The 23351-nt window shown below is 39.7% G+C and overlaps 2 protein-coding genes across 6 annotated transcripts in view; one reads left to right on the top strand and one right to left on the bottom strand.

The window, feature by feature from the left end:
- The window catches only part of cntln (centlein, centrosomal protein), a 108213-nt gene extending 106535 nt beyond the window's left edge, over positions 1-1678 (top strand). For all 5 annotated transcript variants that reach the window (XM_053232864.1, XM_053232863.1, XM_053232862.1 and 2 more), the window contains one exon: positions 801-1678. In XM_053232864.1, the coding sequence (XP_053088839.1) occupies positions 801-899 (99 nt within the window). In that variant the 3' untranslated portion in view covers positions 900-1678. The remainder of the gene's footprint in view (positions 1-800) is intronic.
- Positions 1679-13738: 12060 nt separating this feature from the next.
- Positions 13739-16460, bottom strand: foxe1 (forkhead box E1). Its single transcript, XM_034302578.2, has one exon. It carries the CDS (start codon positions 15848-15850, stop codon positions 14888-14890), a length of 963 nt encoding a protein of 320 aa, XP_034158469.1. The 5' UTR covers positions 15851-16460; the 3' UTR covers positions 13739-14887.
- Positions 16461-23351: the final 6891 nt, after the last annotated feature.

Here is a 23351-nt window from a genome sequence, read left to right as displayed (position 1 = left end):
CTCAGAATGCTGTTTCTGCAGCACTATCACACACACACACACACACACACACACACACACTCTATCATGCTAATACTTACGCTGCATTCTACACTCGTAACCACGGTGACACGATCATTTTGAGTGAGATTTACAACAGCGTGTCAGAACAGGGGCGGAGCAACCATCAGCAAAGAGCAGTGGGCGGGGTTTAATGCAAATCACATGTGAAGGTGTTGATTAGAACAGCAGGTTTATATTAATGCACTCGTTCTAACACATTATGGTTTCTATAGTAACAGCTCATTCACAGGAACCTGTAACTAATTAAAAGCGTGTGATCTGTAAGGAGATGTTTATGGAACACTGATGGAAGGAGTCTCCAGTGTCAGCGCTTTGTAACAGTCAGAGGTGAAGCTGGAACTGTAAGTTTCCCGACGTCTTCAGGACAGAGGAGTTTACGCTGCTTTGCGGTTTCTCACTAACATGATGTAACAAGCTGCGACTTTTTGTCTCATTAAGTTGAAGAGAGAATAAAGAGGCTGGTGAGGGAACGAGTGTTTATAGCTGCTATAACGCAAGCGACAACAGGAACTAACATTAAATGTAACTATAAATGGACAAAAAGTATGATGTGTTATTTAAATAAAAAAAATTGTAATAGTTGATAGCTCTCTCTCTCTCCCTCTCTCACTCTCTCTCTCACTCTCTCTCTCTCCCTCTCTCACTCTCTCTCTCACTCTCTCTCTCACTCTCTCTCTCTCCCTCTCTCACTCTCTCTCTCACTCTCTCTCTCTCTCTCTCTCTCTCTCTCTCTGTAGTGTCTCTCTGCAGCTGAGTTGTTGGAGGTTCTGTTGGTGAAGATGAAGGAGAGCAGGGCGCTGATGGAGGAGCTGGTTTCTCTGAGAGAGAGTCACTGAGCATGACGGAGGAATAAAAACACATCTCTCCATCCCTCCTTTTATTTCACTTTATTTTCCCTGACTTCATTTCTCACCTCACTCTGTTTCTCTCTCTTACTTATTAGCTCACTTTCCTCTTTCCATCTTTTTCTCTTACTTCCACTCCTTTTTCTGCTCTTTTCCTATCCCCTGTTCATTTCTCCTTTCCACTTTCTCTTTGTTTGTTCTCTATTAACTTTATCTCTTAATCGATTTCTCTCGCTTTTTTCCTCTATTACTCATTCCTCTCCCAATCATCTTCTCCTCTCTTATTGACAATCTCTCTCTCTCTCTCTCTCTCTCTCTCTTTCTTCTCCTCAGTTCTTCTTGTTTCTCTTCTTTCGTTCTTCTCTTCTCCTCACGTCTCTTTTTACTTTCTCGCCTTTTCTCTCTACTCTCTCCCTCTCATCTTATCTCCATTTTTTCCCGATTTTATTTTTCATTTCTCCATCTGTCACTCTCTCTCTCTCTCTCTCTCTCTCTCTCTCTCCTTCTTTCTCTCTGTTCTCTTTGATGTATAACTGAAGTCTATATGAAGTCTACGTTCTAAAGTCTGTAGCTGTGTGACTGAGTGATTCTTTACACAGTGTGTGTTTGGACGCACTGCGTCATCACACACTCTTTCATCACTCAGGTGTGTGTGTGTGTGTGTGTGTGTGTGTGTGTGTGTACTCAAACGTCACGTTTCTGTACAGATGTAGTGTGTTTACACGATCAGTACCCGCATGAATTAAACTAATTTATGGAGTGTGTTTATACTCAGTGTTTACTCAGTGTTTACTCTCACACACACTCACTCTCACACACACTCACACACACACACACTCACTCTCACACACACTCACACACACACACACACACTCACACACACACACTCACACACTCACTCACTCTCACACACACTCACACACTCACACACACACACACTCACTCACTCTCACACACACTCACTCATACACACACTCACTCTCACACACACTCACACACATTCACTCATACACACACTCACTCTCACACACACTCACACACACACACACTCACACACTCACTCACTCTCACACACATTCACTCATACACACACTCACTCTCACACACACTCACTCACACACACTCACTCTCACACACACTCACTCACACACACACTCACTCTCACACACACTCACTCTCACACACACTCACACACTCACTCATACACACTCACTCACTCTCACACACATTCACTCACTCACACTCACACACACACTCACTCACACACTCACTCACTCTCACACACATTCACTCACACACACACTCACTCACTCACACACTCACTCATACACACACTCACTCATACACTCACTCACTCACACACTCACTCATACACACACTCACTCATACACACACTCACTCACACACACACTCACTCTCACACACTCACACACTCACTCACTCTCACACACATTCACTCACACACACACTCACTCACTCACACACTCACTCATACACACACTCACTCATACACACAATCACTCACACACTCACTCATACACACACTCACTCATACACACAATCACTCACACACTCACTCATACACACACTCACTCATACACACACTCACTCTCACACACATTCACTCACTCACTCTCACACACATTCACTCACACACTCACTCATACACACGCTCACACATTCACTCTCACTCATACACTCACACTCACTCATACACACTCACTCATACACACATTCACTCTCACACACATTCACTCATACACACTCACACAAACACGCTCACTCATACACTCACACTCACTCATACACTCACACTCATACACACATTCACTCACACACGCATTCACTCATACACTCACTCACTCACATTCATACATTCACTCAGTGTTCTGGATTTTACTCACACATCTGGTATTAATCCCTGAGACACAAAGGCCGTCAGTCACTCAGTCATTCACTGATCGTTCAGTCAGTCAGTCAGTCAGTCAGTGAGTCAGTCAGTGAGTCAGTCAGTCAGTCAGTGAGTCAGTGAGTGAGTCAGTCAGTCAGTCAGTCAGTCAGTGAGTCAGTCAGTCAGTGAGTCAGTGAGTGAGTCAGTCAGTCAGTCAGTGAGTCAGTCAGTCAGTCAGTGAGTGAGTCAGTGAGTCAGTCAGTGAGTGAGTCAGTCAGTCAGTCAGTGAGTCAGTGAGTGAGTCAGTCAGTCAGTCAGTGAGTGAGTCAGTCAGTCAGTCAGTGAGTCAGTGAGTGAGTCAGTCAGTCAGTCAGTGAGTCAGTGAGTGAGTCAGTCAGTCAGTCAGTGAGTCAGTCAGTGAGTCAGTGTGTCCTGACGTAAACATCACTGATTGCACCTGTAATGGTCAGAAAAAGGTTCTGTTAGGTTTTATTTATAAAATACATTTAAAACAACAATAGTTGCCCAAAGATCTGTACATATATACAGTAAGAATAAATCTGAGACTAAATACAGACAGAGCGCAGTAAATAAAGAATAATGCTAAGAGATGAAATAATAATAATAATAGTAATAACAAAAATAAATTCAAAAAGCAAGCGTGAAAAGAGACGTTTTTAGTCTTGATGTGAAAATGATAAGTGACGAGGCGCTCCTGATATCCAGAGGCAGGCGGAGGCTGAGACTGAGGCGGAGGCTGAGGCGGAGGCACAGGCACCCTTTAGCCTCAGCCGAGACCGCAGAACAGCCAGGAGTGACTGATCAGAGACGTGGGAGCTGTAGGAGCTGAGTGTGGAGAGAGTATGTGCTCGCTCATTAACAGCTTTAATAACAAATAGAAGGACCTCGGAGTGGATCCTGTACTGGCCAGGAAGCTGGTGTAAAGCGCTGAGGGAAAATAATCAACCTGTATGAGAAATAACCGCTCTGCTCTCGCACTGTAAACTAGCAGAGCGTGAATAAGACATTATTTGGACATTTCTGCGATACCTGAAGACATTTTATATACATGTGAAATTAATTTCAACTCCTTTCTGTGTGGAAGCCTTGAGTTTGTGTTACTTTAGCCTTTTTTTCTCTCCAATCTTCTTTTATTCCTTTGTTTCCTCGTCTCTCCGTCTCATGTTATGTACAATTAACAAGCGCATGTAAAAATCATCCAGTCAGGAATTAACAAGAACAATCCGAGTGTGTGTCTCGTCCTCGCTATGCTAATGATGTCGTTTTCCTTTATCTTTTTTTATAATAAGGGATTAGTGCAGGACTGCAGCTCCAGCAACTCGGGGACCAATTTATCTGATCCAAACCGACCCTGGCGTTAATTACCATTCATTAACATAGTTCACATCTCTCTCTTCCTGTGCCGTCCCAGGAGCGAGTTCGTGTCAATATTTGTCCCCGCTGAAGGACACGGCGGTTAATCCTGAGGTGTGAAAACGCTCCAGTTCCGAAATGTGAATCACCTGCTCATATTTTATTCAACACATTGTTTTATTCACTCACAAAATTATGCAACATAGATGCAAATAATAAAATCCAGACACTGAAAGGTATTTTTAAATATTTATTTTCTTACATCAAGTATTTTGGTGAAAACAGTGTTATTAAATAATAAATGTTATTACTGCTCTTTTAAGGCCATTATCCGCAAACTGCTTCTGACCCGATGACCTTTGACCTTAAAGAACCCTTAAGGTCAGTGTTGCAAACTGTTTTCAGGGGAAAGTAGCTAATGCATGCTCACGAAAGTGGTTAGAAGTCACCAGATGATGTCACAGACTAATTTGCATATTCATTGAATCGTCACCACATTTGCATATCAAAAAGGTTTTATCAGATTAGAAAATAATAAGATTATATTTAAGATTAAGATTATTTGTGATCTCAGATTATGTACAAAACAAATTGGTTATTTAACAATGCTGATCAGTGATTGGTCATGGGGAACAATGCTGATCAGTGATTGGTCGTAGGGAACAATGCTGATCAGTGATTGGTCCATCATGGTCTCAACTCGTATAACCAGCAGCTGTCGCCAAATCTAGCAACAAAAATCACCAAATTAGCAACACTGCTTGAGGAAGGAACCTCTGGAACCTCTGGAACCTCTGGAACCTTTCACTGGTAAACATGGCTAAGAGCTGCCCACTTGGTTTCCCAAAACTTAACACAAAAGTCCATGAACTTTTTTAATTTTTTTTTTCGAGTCTAGTGACTCGATCTTGCTCCAAAAAGTTCATTGTGTCCTGATGAAAGTTTGCTTTCACACTAAAAAAAAAAACAGGAATGTCCGAGAGCTGATCAGATTTATGATTCTTTCTCCATGAAGTAAAGACTTTAAGGCTCTAAGGATCATTTTATTCCAGTGGTTAGAAAGACATTTCTGTTAAACTTTGTAATTTTTTTGTCACCTATTTGCAGTAAACAATGCAACAAAATTAAGGTTTTGATTAATTTGACTCACAAAATACACAAGAGCTGTTAATGTTTTAATGCTTTAACTTTCTTCTAAGCTGCAGTAACACTGCAGTAACACTTTCCTCCTTCATTCTGACTTTAAATTCATGACTTTAGGTCTCAACACAACAAACCTATAACTCCCTGAATATTCCACTTATTAACACACACACACACACACACACACACACACACACACACACACACACACACACACACACAGTGTTAGTTAGTGAGTTAGTTAGCGTAGGCTTAGCGGCGCCCCCCGCTGGCACAGGTGGAGCAGGGACGTTGCACTGGGACCAATTACTGCTGCAGGTACATTCCTGACTGCGAGTGGGAGCATGGAGGAGTGTGTGTGTGTGTGTGTGTGAGAGTGTGTGTGAGATCCACAGCAGCGGTGGGTGACCTCTCACCACTCTCTCGGCTTGTTGTGAATCCTTGTCTCGTTCTTTCTCTCCATTTCTTGTGTCTTTGTGTGAAAATAAACAGCGACGTCCTCTTCTGCTCCTGTAACACATTTTATCACAAAACAACAGAGAAGGAAAAAAAAGCCATAACACTTTATATAGCCTGAATCATTCTAACTGCTGAGATGTCGTTCTAATTTACTCACAGTGCACAGTGTGAGAGAGATAAACTCTGTGTCTGTGCTGTACTACGGCTTTATGACACGAATTCAGTTCAAGATTCAATAATTTATTGTCACTGTCTCCAAACAGAGCCGCCTTCACACACGTACCAGTGGAAAACAACAGAATATATCAGAAGAAGAAATGAAAGAAAAGAAAAATACTTCATACTTGGCACACAGAGTCTCTTTAGAGAACAGACAGGCAGATTCAGGTTCTAGGACACTACATGAACATGGGTTAATTGAGATGATTCGTTAGTTAAAGATGTATTACTGAGATTTCTGAGCGAGAGGAACGAGCGTCCTCCTTCAGCCAAGCTTCATCCTTCCCTCCTTCAGGTCCGTCACTGCACTGCTGTCACTCAGACACAAGGTGGCAGCGTGAACACTTTTACTCGGTGCGTAGACGTGGAAGCAGTGGCTGGTTTTAACACAACTTCCTCTCGTCCACTTCATCTGACAGAGCGTTTTATTGTTTAATCAGTTTACAGATTGTTTTTGTTCATATTATGATCAGCGCTGAGTCACATGCTGGCTGCTGATAGAGTGGATCTCTTTGGAAAATACTTCCCCATGTTGTGTTTTAATCTGTTTGTAGTAAATGTGTGAATGAAGAAAGTTTACTAAAGAACTGTACTACAGTGAATATAGCGACTGAGTTGATAAAGCAGTTTGAAAATAATGATCTGATTATGACGATCTGAATATCTGAGATCTGATGTGGCTGAAAGTAAGAAAGGTCCTGCTACGAGTCTTTTTAGTCATTTCCATAATGTTCTCGTAATAATTCTGACCAGTGTGATGTGTATTATTAAGTGTTCAGTGCAGTAGGAATGAAGCTACAGTGAACCATTACGTGCTGTTCGTTTCCATGGATGTGATCAGACAGTGATTGCATTTCAGTGCAGCACGTCTTCAACACACTAATTACATCACATTCACTTCTGACCAAAGCTATTGCTTAAGTGGTAAAAGACGCAAAACCAGGCTGATTGATTGATATCGTAGGCAGCAACTGACCTAACAGCAACGCAATGAAGGCTTTGCTTTTCAGTGTGGAACGTTTTCTTTGTAGTGCTAATGAAAGTAATGCTGCCAGAAACAGAGTCACATGGTGAAGATAGGAAAAGCTATTATGCGCTCGTTCCAATAAGTTATCGTTTCTATAGTAACGGCGCATTCACAGAGGACGCTCCATGAATAACACTATGTCTGTTATATAACACTATTATAACACTATAGAATAACACTATTTCTGTTATATAACACTATTATAACACTATGTCTGTTATATAACACTATTGTAACACTATAGAATAACACTATTTTGGGTAGATTGTGTTATTTCCTAATTGCTTACTCTGCAGAAGGACAGAAAATGGCTCTTAATCCCCTCAGACTTTGCTTTTGTGACCAGGACGTTGGTAATTTGAGTCTTTTAGTTCACATACAGCCTGAACAAAACTACAAATCAATCAAAATTAACGTATTTATACTAAAGTTATACAAAAATGACCTCAAAAGATTCAGAAGTGAGTAGAGTCGTTTCTCTCAACTTTTGCATCTAAAATGCAATAAAATATTAACTGTAATCATGTGTTATAAACGGTAATAATTTTATTGCTGTCTAAATACTGTATTGCCTCTCTCTCTCTCTCTCTCTCTCTCTCTCTGTGTGTGTGTGTGTGTGCTGTTGTAGTACAGTGTATTGTTTTACTTTTCTGTGTGTTAAACATGGGCCCTAGAGATATTCGTGGAGATCCTGCTCCCTGAACCCCTGCGGATGTGGAGAGCCGACTGCAGTTATGTAAAAATGTCCACAAAAGATGTAAAAGTGATAGTTTTTTGAGATTTATGATTATATTGTAAGTCACTTTCACAAAGCTGCCCCCAAATGCAGTCTCCCATCATGATCTCGTTATATTGTCCTGGGAAGTGGCGTTGTAAGTCCAGTATATCCTGGTGGAAGTTCTCGCCTTGCTCCTCTGAATACGCTCCCATGTTCTCTTTAAATTTATCAAGATGAGCATCAGGGATAAGGACTCTGAGAAACATCCTGCAGCCCGCTGTACCGTAGATCTTCACCAGAGTCTCAGAGCTCCACAGGGTTCACGGCTTTGTGATTGCCCAGGAAACCCTGAACCACTGCGACAAAGCTGTTCCACGCCACTTTCTCCTTCCTTCTCCTTCCTTCTCCTTCCTTCTCCTTCACAGTGAGCTTCTTGGGGAATTCCTTACACTCCAGGATTTTCTTTATCTGTGTCCTGATGAAGACACCGGCTTTGACTTTTGCCTCAAACAGCTCAGGAAAGAAGTCTTAAAGGTATTTGAAGGCTGCCGACTCCTCCTCTAAAGCTGTGACAGATTGTTTCAGAAGGTCAAGTTTGATGTCCTGTGGTGGCATCAGCACCTTCTGGGGGTCCACCAGTGGCTTCCACTTTTGGCAGTGCGCCTTGGTGTCCACGCTGGGAGGGAAGGGAAACTTTGTAAAACCTCCTTGGAGACCCATCAGGAATGCCACCATTTTGAAGACTCTGATGACCTTCTAGCTGAACTCATCATACGTCAAGACTTCCAGCAATGTCTTGATGCTGTTGTAATCCTCTTTGAGGCCAGAAAAAACAACATATTTTGAAATTTACCTGTTTTTTTCTGACTTTATGTGAAGGAAAAGATGCAAATTCACCTGTTTTCCTCTGTGAAAGTAGGTACATTTCAAAATACCAATGTCCTTTACACAAAAGCAAAGTTTGAGGGGAATAATAATAATAATAAACTTTATTTTATATAGTGCCTTCAAAAAGTAGCTTCTCAAGGCACTTTAGATAAAAAACACAATCATACAACAATCAAATCAGATACAAAATTAATTCAGCAGTCAAGTAAAGGCTAACCTTAAAAAGTGTGTTTAAGATAAGATTTAAAAACTCCTGATGTCTGTGTGTCTGATATCAGCCGGAAGTGAAGTCCATAGTTTAGGAGCATAAAAGGAGAAAGCCTTATAACCCATGCAGCGTAAACAAGTCTGAGGAACGACTAAAAGGCCAGACTGTGAAGAGCGAAGGTTATGTTTTGGGTGTATAGTGTTAAGAGCTCAGATAAACACTGAGGAGCCAGTCCATGCAGAGCTTTATACGTAAGCATGAGAAGTTTAAAATCGACTCGAAACCTGACAGGAAGCCAAAGTAAGGATTCCAGTATAAGAGTAACATGATCGCTTGTCCTTTCCCTAGTCAGAATTCTAGCTGCTGAGTTTTGAACATGTTGTAATTTGTTAAGTGTTGATTTATTTACTCCAGCAGGAACAGCATTATCGTAATGACGCAGGAAAAACAAAAGTATTAATCAGTTAATCAACCACAGAGAAAGATAACACAGGACGAAGTCTTGCCATATTTCTGAGATGAACAATGGCATTTTGACCGTATGTGGATAGAAAGTCAAGCCTGCGTCAAATATAACTCCTAGATTTTTGTTTGAAACTCCAAAAGGACCAGCTTTAGAGAGCTGTAGAGGATTTCTGTACCCATGAGCTATCTTCTATACTTTTGCGGTATAAGCAATTAGGAAAAATCACTTACTACCCAAGAGCAAAAAAATAAAAATTTGTTACATACTGTAATAAACATTAAAAATGTATAATTGTATAAAAGCTTTCTGTAAGGAGTCTCCAGTGTCAGCGCTTTGTATCAGTCAGAAGTGAAGCTCATAAATGTCTCAAAGTGTTAAACATTTTTCTGACATAAAGCCTTTAAACGGTTTAGTGTTTGTCTAACTGTAAATGAACACTAGATGGCAGCACTGCTGTAACCTCGCTGTGGTCAGGGGGCGTGGCTTAAACTGTTTTCTTTAAAGTCTGCTGTTGCAGTTCTCTGATACAGACAGCAGGTGGCAGCACTGACACACACACACACACACACACACACACACACACACACACACACACACACACTGCCTGTCATTTTATACTCATTTCCACATTAAACACGTGAAGGAGACTGTAACAGAGCAACACATTTGTTTAAATAATAACTTTATTTTCAGCCTCAGTGTAGTTTAGAAGTGTGGAGCAATAAGGACTGTGGATTTAAAATATTTTTACAACATGTCTAAATGGAAAAAAGCGAATGATTTGTAAACGAACACTAGATGGTAGGATTGTGAGCTCAGAAATAATCTCTAAGAAAAAGACAAATAATTTTAGAAATGAGTCTTTTATTTTATTTAAAATGGAACAACAGTAACGCAATTTTTCCAACATGAATATTTATGAAAATTAAAAAAAAAAGGATAGATTTGATATTTAGGAAGAAACCATTCAGTTGAGTTGCTGTAAAATAGATAGATAGATAGATAGATAGACAGATAGATAGATAGACGAGACGACGTGGGACAACGGGACAGAACACTGCTCAGAAGTGAACACTACAGATTGGCTTCGTCCCAAATACGCTCTCAGCTCCATCTTTGAATACGATACTTGCTATGCAAATAACACACACACACACACGCATGCTGAAGAGTTTGAATGGACAGGGAAAGAAGTGTGTGTTTGTCTTTTTCATGTGCCGATGAATAACCACATGATCAACAAACTGATTAATAAAACTAAAATTTAATGGAAATAATTTGCCACCTGTAGTCAGTTCTCCTCTCTCACCTAGCTTTAGTGCAGAATAAACACATGCAGTGTGTTCAGCTTTTATTATCCTCATCACTCTCTTCTGAATTTAGTAAACTAGAAATAATATATTTATCGGAAATTTAGCAACATATTTCTGGAATTTTAAAAGTGAATTTCGGAATACTCTTCTTCATACGCTCGGAACGAACAGACCTGAACTTACTGAGAAAGTTTATAAACCATTTCAAAAGTGTTTCTGAGCCACACCTCAGGCCGGAGTGATGCACGTTTACGCTATCACTGTAGTAAAGAAAAGAAATGTAACACCAGAACATGTCTTTCTGTTTGATTGTTTTCCATTTCTCCTGATTTTCGTTGTCCGTTCCCCCTCATTAGCCGCCACACGTTAGCTAAACATGTCCTGTTCAGCCTGATGCGCTAACACACACCCGTGATTAGCTAGCGTCTCTCGGATTACGCTAAACAATCTCGGCCAGACCGTAGAGAGACGCACCACTCGGGATTTCTATTTATTTACCTCCTCAGTTTTATATTTCCTTGTTCAGGTTTAGTGGGATTTTATTCCTCAGCCGCACCACACTGCACTTTCACACTTTCTTCTTCTGCAGTAGTTGTGTATTAATCTGTACAGTAAACTGTACCATGTTAGCTTTCTTTCTTAAAATCTATTATAAGTAAATAAATCTGTCTGTTCGAGACTTAATGTAAAGTAACAAAGCTGAATCCTGGCTGAAGGACCGTGTGTGTGTGTGTGTGTGTGTGTGTGTGTGTGTGTGTGTCACATGCAGTATAATAAAATGTTTTCACAGGCCAGGCTTTAAACAGCTTTCTGAACTGTCTGATCAGACTTCACGAGCACTACAATGACTGCTCGCTTGTTGCTTGGTGGATCTGACCAGCAGTGTGTGTAAGTCTATGATCATTTAAAAAAAAAAAAAAAAAACTCCAGCAAAATCCTCGCTGCATGATGAATAACAACCGAGAATTATTTCTCTTCCCGTCAAATTCATCCGTCCAAGCGGGAATAATTATTTGTTCCTTATATGGCTTGTTTTGGAAGTTTTCATGGCACTACGCCGGGTTAGCGAGGTTTCAGAGCTGTTTAGCGTAGCTGCTGATGAAGCTGCTGATGAAGATGATGATGAAGATGCTGATGAAGCTGCTGATGTAGCTGCTGATGAAGATGATGATGTAGCTGCTGATGAAGCTGCTGATGAAGCTGCTGATGAAAATGCTGATGAAGATGATGATGAAGCTGCTGATGAAGCTGCTGATGAAGCTGCTGATGAAGATGATGATGAAGCTGCTGATGAAGCTGCTGATGAAGATGATGATGAAGCTGCTGATGAAAATGATGATGAAGCTGCTGATGAAGCTGCTGATGAAGCTGCTGATGAAGATGATGATGAAGCTGATGATGAAGATGATGATGAAGCTGCTGATGAAGCTGCTGATGAAGATGCTGATGAAGCTGCTGATGAAGCTGCTGATGAAGATGATGATGAAGCTGCTGATGAAGATGATGATGAAGCTGCTGATGAAGATGATGATGAAGATGCTGATGAAGCTGCTGATGAAGATGATGATGAAGCTGCTGATGAAGATGATGATGAAGCTGCTGATGAAGCTGCTGATGAAAATGCTGATGAAGATGCTGATGAAGATGATGATGAAGCTGCTGATGAAGATGATGATGAAGATGCTGATGAAGATGATGATGAAGCTGCTGATGAAGATGATGATGAAGATGCTGATGAAGATGATGATGAAGCTGCTGATGAAGCTGCTGATGAAGATGATGAAGATGCTAGCTAAATCACTGAAACCAGTGCACGCGCCTCAGTAGGCTTCAGACTTTAGCTGTATGCGGAAATCATTCTTCAAATGTTCACTAAAATGTTTAGCACACACAGATTTTAGTTTTGTTGAATAACTTGGCGTGGTGGTGCTTTTCCACTGATTGCTCTTCTCTGCTCTGATTGTTGATGTCACGCTGAGAATCTGCTCCACCAGCTTTTAAGGATTACGGCTCGCGACACTAAGCGACTCTGTCACCACTGGGACATCCGTGGACTTAACCTTCACCATTCTCTCCAATTCCTCCTCCTTCCTGCAGAGTCAATGTATGTAGAGAAGCAGCTGAAGATGAAGTCCACTGGTGGTGTTCATGTGTACACTCCTGGGCAAAAAAAAACCTGGGCCTAAAATGGCAAATGTTAAGCTTTTAATCGTCTTAACATCAAATGATTGGTGAGGAAATGAGCAGGAATGAAGCAGACGCTCTCCTGAGAGCTCCTGAGCTCCATTCACTGGTTTCCTTTCCTTTCACAGGGAAATTCACTTCTATAGTCTTCTGTTCGCAAAATCATGATAATGATTAAAATGTTTGCTGTAAAATTCAAACTAACGTGTGTGTGTGTGTGTGTGTGTATAAAAGACCCCTAGTGAGAAGCTAGACTTCAGCTAATAAGATGTATTTTTTTATGGCTTGATCCCTGTTTTTTAAGACAAACAGGAACTGAGTTGATGCTGCATTCAGTCACTCGTTCAGTTTGCATAAGAAAATGTGAGGACCTTCTCCTGTGCAGCGCTGCTCCCAGACTCACTCCTCGCTCCCAGACTCGCTCCTCGCTCCCAGACTCACTCTCAGACTCACTCTCAGACTCACTCCCAGACTCACTCTCAGACTCACTCTCAGACTCGCTCCTCGCTCCCAGACTCACTCTCAGACTCACTCCCAGACTCACTCTCAGACTCACTCTCAGACTCACTCTCAGACTCGCTCCTCGCTCCCAGACTCACTCTCAGACTCGCTCCCAAACTCGGTCCCAAACTCGCTCCCCGCTCTCAGACTCACTCTCAGACTCGCTCCCAAACTCGGTCCCAAACTCGCTCCCCGCTCTCAGACTCACTCCCAGACTCACTCTCAGACTCACTCTCAGACTCACTCCTCGCTCCCAGACTTTCTTCCAGACTCGCTTCCAGACTCGCTCCCACTTCCAGACTCACTCCTCGCTCCACTACCCTTCCATTTATTTATAACTGAATGTGTTTTTTTCATCATCTTACTTTATTTTATTGTTTCACACACACACACACACACACACACACAGCTTTACAGGAAGGTCAGTGAAGTTTCTGTGAGGTTGCCTCAGTTGATCTGATCTCCACAGTCACCAGGTTAAACCTAACGCACGCAGTTTCGGATGACTTGGAATGCAAAGTGACTGAAAAGCAGCCGAGGCTTTTCATCCAGCTCCTGTGAGGCGCCGACTTTCATCAAAGCTACTCGGACAAATGAAAAATTTAAGATTGGATTTTTTTCTCCATGTTACAGCAGAATTCTGATATCAGATAAGTTCAAATTCTAATCTGATAAGTTACTGGCCTGTTATTCCTGAAATGGGGAACGTAGTAAAAGAAGAGATTTTAATGACTCCAAATATTTCATTTTTAATGTGGTAATAAAAAATATTACATATAATATAATATAATATAATATAATATGATATAATATAATATAATATAATATAATATAATATAATGTAACATATGCTCCAGATAAAATGTGTTACGGTATTGCCGGTGTTCTACAGCTAAAGTTTATGAAGTGAATTAAATTTTTTAGATAATTAATCAATAAGCCACAAAGTTATAATGCAGGTCTAATAAACTTCAACAATAAGAATTTAATTGAAATTGTGCAAGGAAAAATAAAAAGGAAAAAAAACGACCACATAATAAACAACTTTCCTCAAATTAAGTTTTTCTCTTTTCTCAGCATACCAAGTGTTTTATTTTTAATATCTGCACAAAAAGAAATGCAATAGAGCGCGAAATAATACACCAATGGTGAAATTTAATTCTTTAACATAAAGCCTAAATAAACACAATCATTTTTACAGAAACACACCAGAACACATTTCACACACGATAATGGAAAAACAGTAAATATCTCATTAACCTAATCAACGTGCGTTTTTTTTGTGTGTAAATATGATAAAAAGTTCGGTCTTTTCCGAGTCCGTGAGGTGAATTCTGTCTGTTCAAACGCCGTTCCTCTTCAGACGCGAGACAGGGAGAGAGAGAGGGAAGAAAAAATAAAAAGGTGACCTGAGATACTGCCATTTTTTCCACATGTGCAGCAAATAGAATTCATTTCCGAGACTCAGGAACAGATGATTTTAAAACATTCGAGCGTAAGAGTCTTTAAATAGCTTTGTAACCGCGTGCAGTCTGGTCACAGGCAGCAGTTTTTTATTCATGTTTGTTTTTAGCACCTTCACAGTTTTTTAAATGGCAGAAACAAACCTGTCCATGCAGGACGGATACGTTACAGGTCTCATGTAGCCGCCTGTTCCACTGCCGTTATGGATGTATGGATCGTTCGCTACATCCGCGGTGATGGGGGATGACCCCGTGACCCCTAGTCGCCCAGAGGGGATGTAGTTCTGCGTGCTGTTGTGCGTGAACATGCCCTGAGCGGCCTGGCCGTACCCATGATTCCCGGCGTTGGGGTACGAGAAGGTGATGTGGTTGGAGTTCAGTGAGCACGATCCTGCTCCGTCTTGGTTGAAGTTGCGGCACGGCGGCTGCGCCGGCGGCGTCTCCGGTGGGCTGTGCGCCAAACCGCCAGACCCGATTATGGTGTTGATGCTGAACACGCGAGACTGGGTCGAGCCGAACCCGGTGGTGGAGGGCGGATAGTACGGGGGGGAGATCTGCGGCGCGTACGTTGGGTACACCGAGCCGTAGACGGAGGAGGCGATCTGGACGGGAGAGAAAATGGGCGAGTCGTGATGGTACGATGACGAGGAGGTAGCGTAGGTGGCGAAATCGCAGCGTTTAAAGCGTTTGCGGCGTCGCAGGAAGCTTCCGCTCTCGAACATGTCCTCTGCATTGGGGTCCAGCGCCCAGTAGTTGCCCTTCCCGGGCCTCCCCGGTTCTCGGGGGATTTTGACGAAGCAGTCGTTGAGCGTCAGATTGTGCCGGATAGAGTTCTGCCATTTTTTGGAATTGTCCCGATAAAAAGGGAAGCGGTCCGTGATGAACTTGTAGATGCCCCCGAGAGTGAGCTTGCGATCAGGGGAGCTGGCGATGGCCATGGAGATGAGAGCGATGTAGCTGTAGGGAGGTTTTCCCCTCTGCAGAGGCCTTTTCCTGCGTCGGCCTTTAGGGGCATCGGCATTCTGAGAGTCCAGCGTCTCCACGGCCGTCTGCGCCGGAGCCTCGTCCTCCGCCTTAACCACAGGCATCTTGTTCTCTCTCTGAATGTCTCTGCAGCCTTCTGACTCACGTCAAGGTGTGTCTGCTGGCATCTAATGTGGCAGTTTTGCTTGGCAAATGTTCAGTTTCACGCCTTTGCAGATCAGAAGTGGCATCCACAAGCAGCGAATAATTTAATAAGTGATAAGCAAATCACCGCCATGCTGACAAACTTACTGCAGAGAAATTCCCCTTGTGTTAATCTCTGTTTAAAAAAAAAAAAAGCCGGCAAAGTTTGCGTTCGTCTGTCAGATCCAGGTTCCGTCCGACCTCAGCGCTAACGTAAACAACATTTTTGTGAGGCTTAGTGTTTGAGAGGCGAGTGAGCGAGCTGTAGTGAGTGACAAACCTGAGCTTACCTGCACACTAAAACACCTGAGCAGCGCTTGGCCACGCCCCCTCCACCATCCACCCCATCAGGTGACACGCAGTTCCAGACCATTATATCTCCATACAAACGGACAATTCTTCTCAGCTTTAAACACACACGTGTTTGATGATCTGAAATGCTGATTAGATATGAATGTGATTATTGAAATGATTACGAAATTGCTGTAATTTAAACGTTTAAATCCTGATAAAAGTGTGTATTTAAATGTGAGGTTGTAAATATGAAACAACGTTGTGTACTTCAGCATTTCTACCTTCTGATTCCTACCTTCTAAAAATTTTAATCATATTTAAAAAGATAAATGTTTTAATTGCATATTAAATGCAAATGAAATGCCTGTTAATGACTCCAGGAATAAATAATCATTTATAAATAAATGTTTTTATGTTTAATACTAAAATATAAAGCAGAAGTGATGTTTCTAAACCCACGTATTTGTTTATGAAGAGAAACACACTTTTTATTTTATGGAACAATAATTTTCAATTTGTCCTAAAATTATTTTTAAAATGTTTTATTTGGGCTAATGACACTTTAAACTCTTTATGTACAGTCTGTCGAGATTTATTTATTTATTTATTTATTTATTTATTTAGCGTCCTGGCAGCGTTACTATGTGATCTTATCGCCGTACCTTTTTCATGTAATCTGATGAATCTGATTTGATCAGATTGTAATTAAACGCTCGGGTTTACTCAGAATAGAAATTGATATTTTATTTAAATTCTTTTTATTTAAAACTCTCTCATCCTGTAAAATCTTTTGTTTTCATTCTAATTAAAACCTGATAATTATCTATTATTATTATAAGGTTTGAATTAGAGTTTTATTTTAAAATGAACAGTAATAGTAAATAACAGTAATTAAAACTGAAGAGTATAACTATATTAAATATTTATAGAGCGAGGAACTTTAAAGTCATTAAAACAAGGAGGTGTGTTTATTTATTTGTTCTAATAATTTTATTTATTTGTTTTAGCTTTTTTATCTAATGAAATCTTTCAGCATGATTGTCCTTTTTTTGTGTAATCAACACCATCGTACACTTGACTGCGATTTTATCTTCTGTACTTCGTCTCTCTTTCTCTCTTTCTCTCTTTCTTTCTGTCATCTATTTATTCATTGATTTAATCTTCCTCTTTTTACAGCGTTATTAAACCAATATTGTAGGTATTTTATTTTCTGATGTAACACACCCTGCGCATGTTTACACGCTGAAAAGCTTTTACGGTGTTTTTGACAGCTTTGCCACACACACACACACACACACACACACACACACACACACTTAGCCGTGTTTTCTTTAACTGTGTAATCTGATCTAGCTTAACTGTGACTCCGTTTCTGTAAACGCTCAAAGGGTTTATTTAGAGCGACTTCTGTTTGAAGAATGACTCACATACAACATCTTTTTTTTTTTTTATCCTGATTACACGATGTGGCAAAGTTCAACTCCTTTTTACTCTAAAAACAACTTTATTATAATTTTCTATCCTGGAATTCAGGTACACCGTCTTGTCAAATGTTGTTTTATTTTATGTTTATTTCCCGTCGATGTTATTTGTTCAGTTTGATGGGAGGTGTGAGATCTGATGCAGTCTAACCTTCATCTTTTTACTTTTTATTTATTTTATTTTAAAAACTAGGAATGTTAAAATGCAGTTATAGATTTATAGAGCAAATCTTTTTGGTGCCTTTTTTATGTTTAAGCCAAGCAGATTATTTCAGGCATTTTATTGATTAGTTTTGTATATAAATATAAATATAAATATAAATATAAATATAAATATAAGAATTATAGAGAAATGGAAATATAGATTTTAATTTATTGAGTTATACAGAGTTTTATATTTATAAATATATTAAATGTGCATGATATAATTGTATAAATATACTACATAATTATATTATTTATTAATTAAAAATCAAAATGTGTGTAATTACTGTATAAAATGTGTTTAAAAATTTTAAAATGTGGTGTAGTTAATAGAAATAGAAATATATATATATATTAAATGTATTAAATGTACATGATCTATTTGTATAGATATACTCCATAATTCTATTATTTATTAATAAAAAATCAAAAAATGTGTAATTAATGTATAAAATGTGTAAAAATGTAATGTGTAATAATTTTAAAATGTGGTGTAGTTAATAGAAATAGAAATATATCTATATTTATTAAATGTAAATGATCTATTTGTATAGATATACTCCATAATTCTATTATTTATTCATAAAAAATCAATCATTATTATAGGATTATTGATGTAAAAATGTTGTGTAGTTCATAGAGATATATTTATAATATAGTTACACATTATTTTAGAGTTATATAAATACAGTAAATATGTAAAATGGACACACTGTAGTTGTGAGTATATACACCATCTTTTAAACTGTAAATATAAACGTAACTGTAACTCACTTTTTCTTTGTTTGTTTTCTTTTTTCTCGATTTCTTTACTTTTTGTTGTTGTTGTTGTTGGTGGTGGTGCGATGTGGTGCGTGTGTGTGTGTGTGTGTGTGCCGAGAACAGGCTTCGCCCCTAATGGCGGTGTTTAGTGGTAATGCGGAGGGGTGTGTGTTTTGGCAGCAGTGTGATGGTGTGTGTTTCGGGAGCATCTGGTGGTTGCAGCTGTGTGAAAAGATGTAAATGTCCCACTGCGCTGTTTTAACAGAATGCAAATCACTGACATTTCACATTTATTTCAGACAACGCAGGAGGAGACGAGGAGCCCCACACACACACACACACACACACACACACACACACACACTCGTCATTAGTGTGTGTGTTGATTGTTTTCCTCACTTATCACACATGTCACTCAGATCAGTCTGAGGAGGAAAGAATATTTATTATTATTTAAATAGATGATGATTTACATTCCACTGTGTGTTTATCTGAGTGACAAATCTGATTACGAAGAGTCGTGAAATCTAATCTACATTCTCTCTTTCATTCCTCTATCTATCTATCTATCTATCTATCTATTTATTTATTTATTTATTTATTTATAGACACACACACACACACACACACACACACACGCACGCACACACACACAGTGTATTGTGTTCTGTGGTCCAGTTGCACCGCGTGTGTTTTTAAAATGTAATGTGAATGTGTGTAGTTGTTTTTTTTTGTCCTACTGTGTGCACTTTGTGTAGTATTGTGTATTGTGCAGTTGTATGTAATGTGTGTATTATGTAGTTGTGTGTATTGTGTGGTTGTGTGTAATGTGTATTTGAGTGTAATGTGTACTTGTGTGTGATGTGTAGCTGTGTGTAATAGGTAGTTGTGTGTAGTTGCATGTAGTTATGTGTATTGTGTTGTTCCGTGTGTGTAGTTATATATAGTTATGTGTATTGTGTGTAGTTGTGTGTATTGTGTGTAGTTATGTGTATTGTGTGTATTGTGTTGTTCTGTGTGTGTAGTTATATATAGTTGTGTGTAGTTGTGTGTATTGTGTGTAGTTATGTGTATTGTGTGTATTGTGTTGTTCTGTGTGTGTAGTTATATATAGTTGTGTGTGTTGTGTGTGTTGTGTGTAGTTATGTGTATTGTGTGTATTGTGTGTAGTTATGTGTATTGTGTGTATTGTGTTGTTCTGTGTGTGTAGTTATATATAGTTGTGTGTATTGTGTGTATTGTGTGTAGTTATGTGTATTGTGTGTATTGTGTTGTTCTGTGTGTGTAGTTATATATAGTTGTGTGTAGTTGTGTGTAGTTATGTGTATTGTGTGTATTGTGTTGTTCTGTGTGTGTAGTTATATATAGTTGTGTGTATTGTGTGTAGTTATGTGTATTATGTGTATTGTGTTGTTCTGTGTGTGTAGTTATATATAGTTGTGTGTGTTGTGTGTAGTTATGTGTATTGTGTGTATTGTGTTGTTCTGTGTGTGTAGTTATATATAGTTGTGTGTAGTTATGTGTATTGTGTGTATTGTGTGTAGTTATGTGTATTGTGTGTATTGTGTTGTTCTGTGTGTGTAGTTATATATAGTTGTGTGTAGTTGTGTGTAGTTATGTGTATTGTGTGTAGTTATGTGTATTGTGTTTATTGTGTTGTTCTGTGTGTGTAGTTATATATAGTTGTGTGTATTGTGTGTAGTTATGTGTATTATGTGTATAGTGTTGTTCTGTGTGTGTAGTTATATATAGTTGTGTGTATTGTGTGTAGTTATGTGTATTATGTGTATTGTGTTGTTCTGTGTGTGTAGTTATATATAGTTGTGTGTGTTGTGTGTAGTTATGTGTATTGTGTGTATTGTGTTGTTCTGTGTGTGTAGTTATATATAGTTGTGTGTAGTTATGTGTATTGTGTGTATTGTGTGTAGTTATGTGTATTGTGTGTATTGTGTTGTTCTGTGTGTGTAGTTATATATAGTTGTGTGTAGTTGTGTGTAGTTATGTGTATTGTGTGTATTGTGTGTAGTTATGTGTATTGTGTTTATTGTGTTGTTCTGTGTGTGTAGTTATATATAGTTGTGTGTATTGTGTGTAGTTATGTGTATTGTGTGTATAGTGTTGTTCTGTGTGTGTAGTTATATATAGTTGTGTGTAGTTATGTGTATTGTGTGTAGTTGTGTGTATTGTGTGTAGTTGTGTGTATTGTGTGTAGTTATGTGTATTGTGTGTACTGTGTTGTTCTGTGTGTGTAGATATATGTAGTTATGTGTGTATTGTGTGTGTTGTGTGTAGTTATGTGTATTGTGTGTATTGTGTGTAGTTATGTGTATTGTGTGTAGTTGTGTGTATTGTGTGTAGTTGTGTGTATTGTGTGTAGTTATGTGTATTGTGTGTACTGTGTTGTTCTGTGTGTGTAGATATATGTAGTTATGTGTGTATTGTGTGTGTTGTGTGTAGTTATGTGTATTGTGTGTATTGTGTGTAGTTATGTGTATTGTGTGTATTGTGTTGTTCTGTGTGTATAGTTATATATAGTCGTGTGTATTGTGTGTATTGTGTGTAGTTGTGTGTGCACTGTAATCCTGCAGACTCAGTCGTACTGTGGACGAGTAGATGGATGAATGTTTTGCTCTTGAGCAAACACTAAAGCACAGTCACTTTGTGTGTGTGTGTGTGTGTGTGTGTGTGTGCGTGACTGCGTGCGTTTGCATGCTAATGCGCATGAGTGTGTATGTACTTATGCGTGTATGTGTGTGTGTACATGTGTGTGTGTACGTGTGTGTGTATGTATGTGTGTATATGTGTGTGTGTGTATGTATGTGTGCGTGAGTGTGTATGTACTTGTGCGTGTGTGTACGTGTGTACGTGTGTGTGTATGTATGTGTGTGTATGTATGTGTGTATATGTGTGTGTGTGTGTGTGTGTGTGCGCGTGTGTGTGTGTACGTGTGTGTGTATGTATGTGTGTACATGTGTGTGTGTGTGTGTGTGTGTGCGTGTGTGTGTGTACGTGTGTGTGTATGTATGTGTGTACATGTGTGTGTGTGTGTGTGTGTGTGTGTGTGTGTGCGTGTGTGTGTGTGTACGTGTGTGTGTATGTATGTGTGTACATGTGTGTGTGTGTGTGTGTGTGTGTGTGCGTGTGTGTGTGTGTACGTGTGTGTGTATGTATGTGTGTGTGTGTGTGTGTGTGTGTGTGTGTGTGTACGTGTGTGTGTGTGTGTGTCACATGGTTACATGGGTGCAGAAATAATCAGTGGTTCATTCTCTCACTTCTGTTGTGTTGGATCAGTAGCTTGTGTTGTTCTTCAGTCAGCACACAGTGTAAAGTCAGCGTGTTGTGGTGTGTACGGAGTGTGTAGACGCTCTTCTGTGTTTTGATGATGACGAGCTGACGGCGCTGTAGCGTGGCGGACAATATGGCGTGAAACTTTCCAGCGCTGACTGCGTGAGGTAGCGAGGGTTTAGCCGCCTTTATTCAGACTTCTTACACAACACACAGCGAGGAGGTTAGAAAGTAACCCAGATTAAATGATTTCCACATGATTCGGGTAAAAATACGGTGTGTATATATCATACGTTTACACTCCCCTGTTAAAACTGCAGGTTTTCATGATTTAAAGGAAGGAAACCAACATAAATCATATCAGATCTTTTTCCGGCTTTAACGAGAAACACCAACCAACAACAGTCAAGTGAAAAACAAACGTATAAACATTCGAGGGAAAAAAAGAAAAAGAAAAATAACCTGGTTGCAAAAGTATACACACCCTTTTATAATGGGTCATGTGACTGTGCTCAGAATGAACCAATCACATTCATGTTGAAAACTAATCATCATACAGCTGTCATCACTGAAGTGATTCTGATTAACACCAAATAAAGATCAGCTGTTTCTGTACGAGTTTCTTCACATCTTCTGGGTTTCATCCGACTGCTGAGGCTGAAGAGCCGAAAAAGCCTGTAGAGGATCTCACTGTGGAACGATATGGATCAGGAGAGCGGTACAGAAGAATTTCTAAAACATTAGCTGTAGCGTGGAACACCGCGAAGTCCATCATCAACAAGAGGAGAAAATGGAGCTCCACAGTGACATCACCAAGAACAGGACGTCCCTCCAAAACTGACCAAAGGACAAGACAAAAACTTACCAGGGAGGCTGCTGAGGGACCTACAGCAACATTAAAGCAGCTGCAGGAACATCTGGCGAGTACTGCTCACTCCCTGCATGAGATACAGTCTCTCATATTCTTCACATCCACCATAAAACATCCAAGCTCTGAATCACCTCAAACCATGTGACAATTCTAAAATATTTATTTGGCGCAAAAACAAGAGAGATTATCACTCAACCACGCCCACAGTGAAGCATGGTGGTGGCAGCATTATGTTATGGTGCTACTTCTCTTCAGCTGGAACTAGGGCTCGCTCCAAGAGAGACAGAAATATGGATAACATCCTCTGTTAGACAGCGAAAGAAGAAAAATTTCACCTTCCTGCATGATAACGACCCAGAAGACTCTTACGCAGAATCACTGAGAGCTGAATTACAAGCAAAAGCTGCTTTAATATGAAGTATTAGTTAAAGGGTGTGCATACTTATGCAACAAGGTTATTGTTATTGTCAATTCAATTCAATCTTATTTGTATAGCACTTTTAACAATGGACACTGTCACAAAGC

Source organism: Pangasianodon hypophthalmus, chromosome 3, assembly GCF_027358585.1.
Source record: "Pangasianodon hypophthalmus isolate fPanHyp1 chromosome 3, fPanHyp1.pri, whole genome shotgun sequence".
Lineage (NCBI taxonomy): Eukaryota > Metazoa > Chordata > Actinopteri > Siluriformes > Pangasiidae > Pangasianodon > Pangasianodon hypophthalmus.
Note: the sequence above shows the minus strand (reverse complement) of the source record. Positions and strands in the feature narration are given on the sequence as shown.

Excerpts from the sequence above, each read along its gene's own strand:
- foxe1 (XM_034302578.2), bottom strand. The coding sequence starts at position 15,850 with ATGCCTGTGGTTAAGGCGGAGGACGAGGCTCCGGCGCAGACGGCCGTG.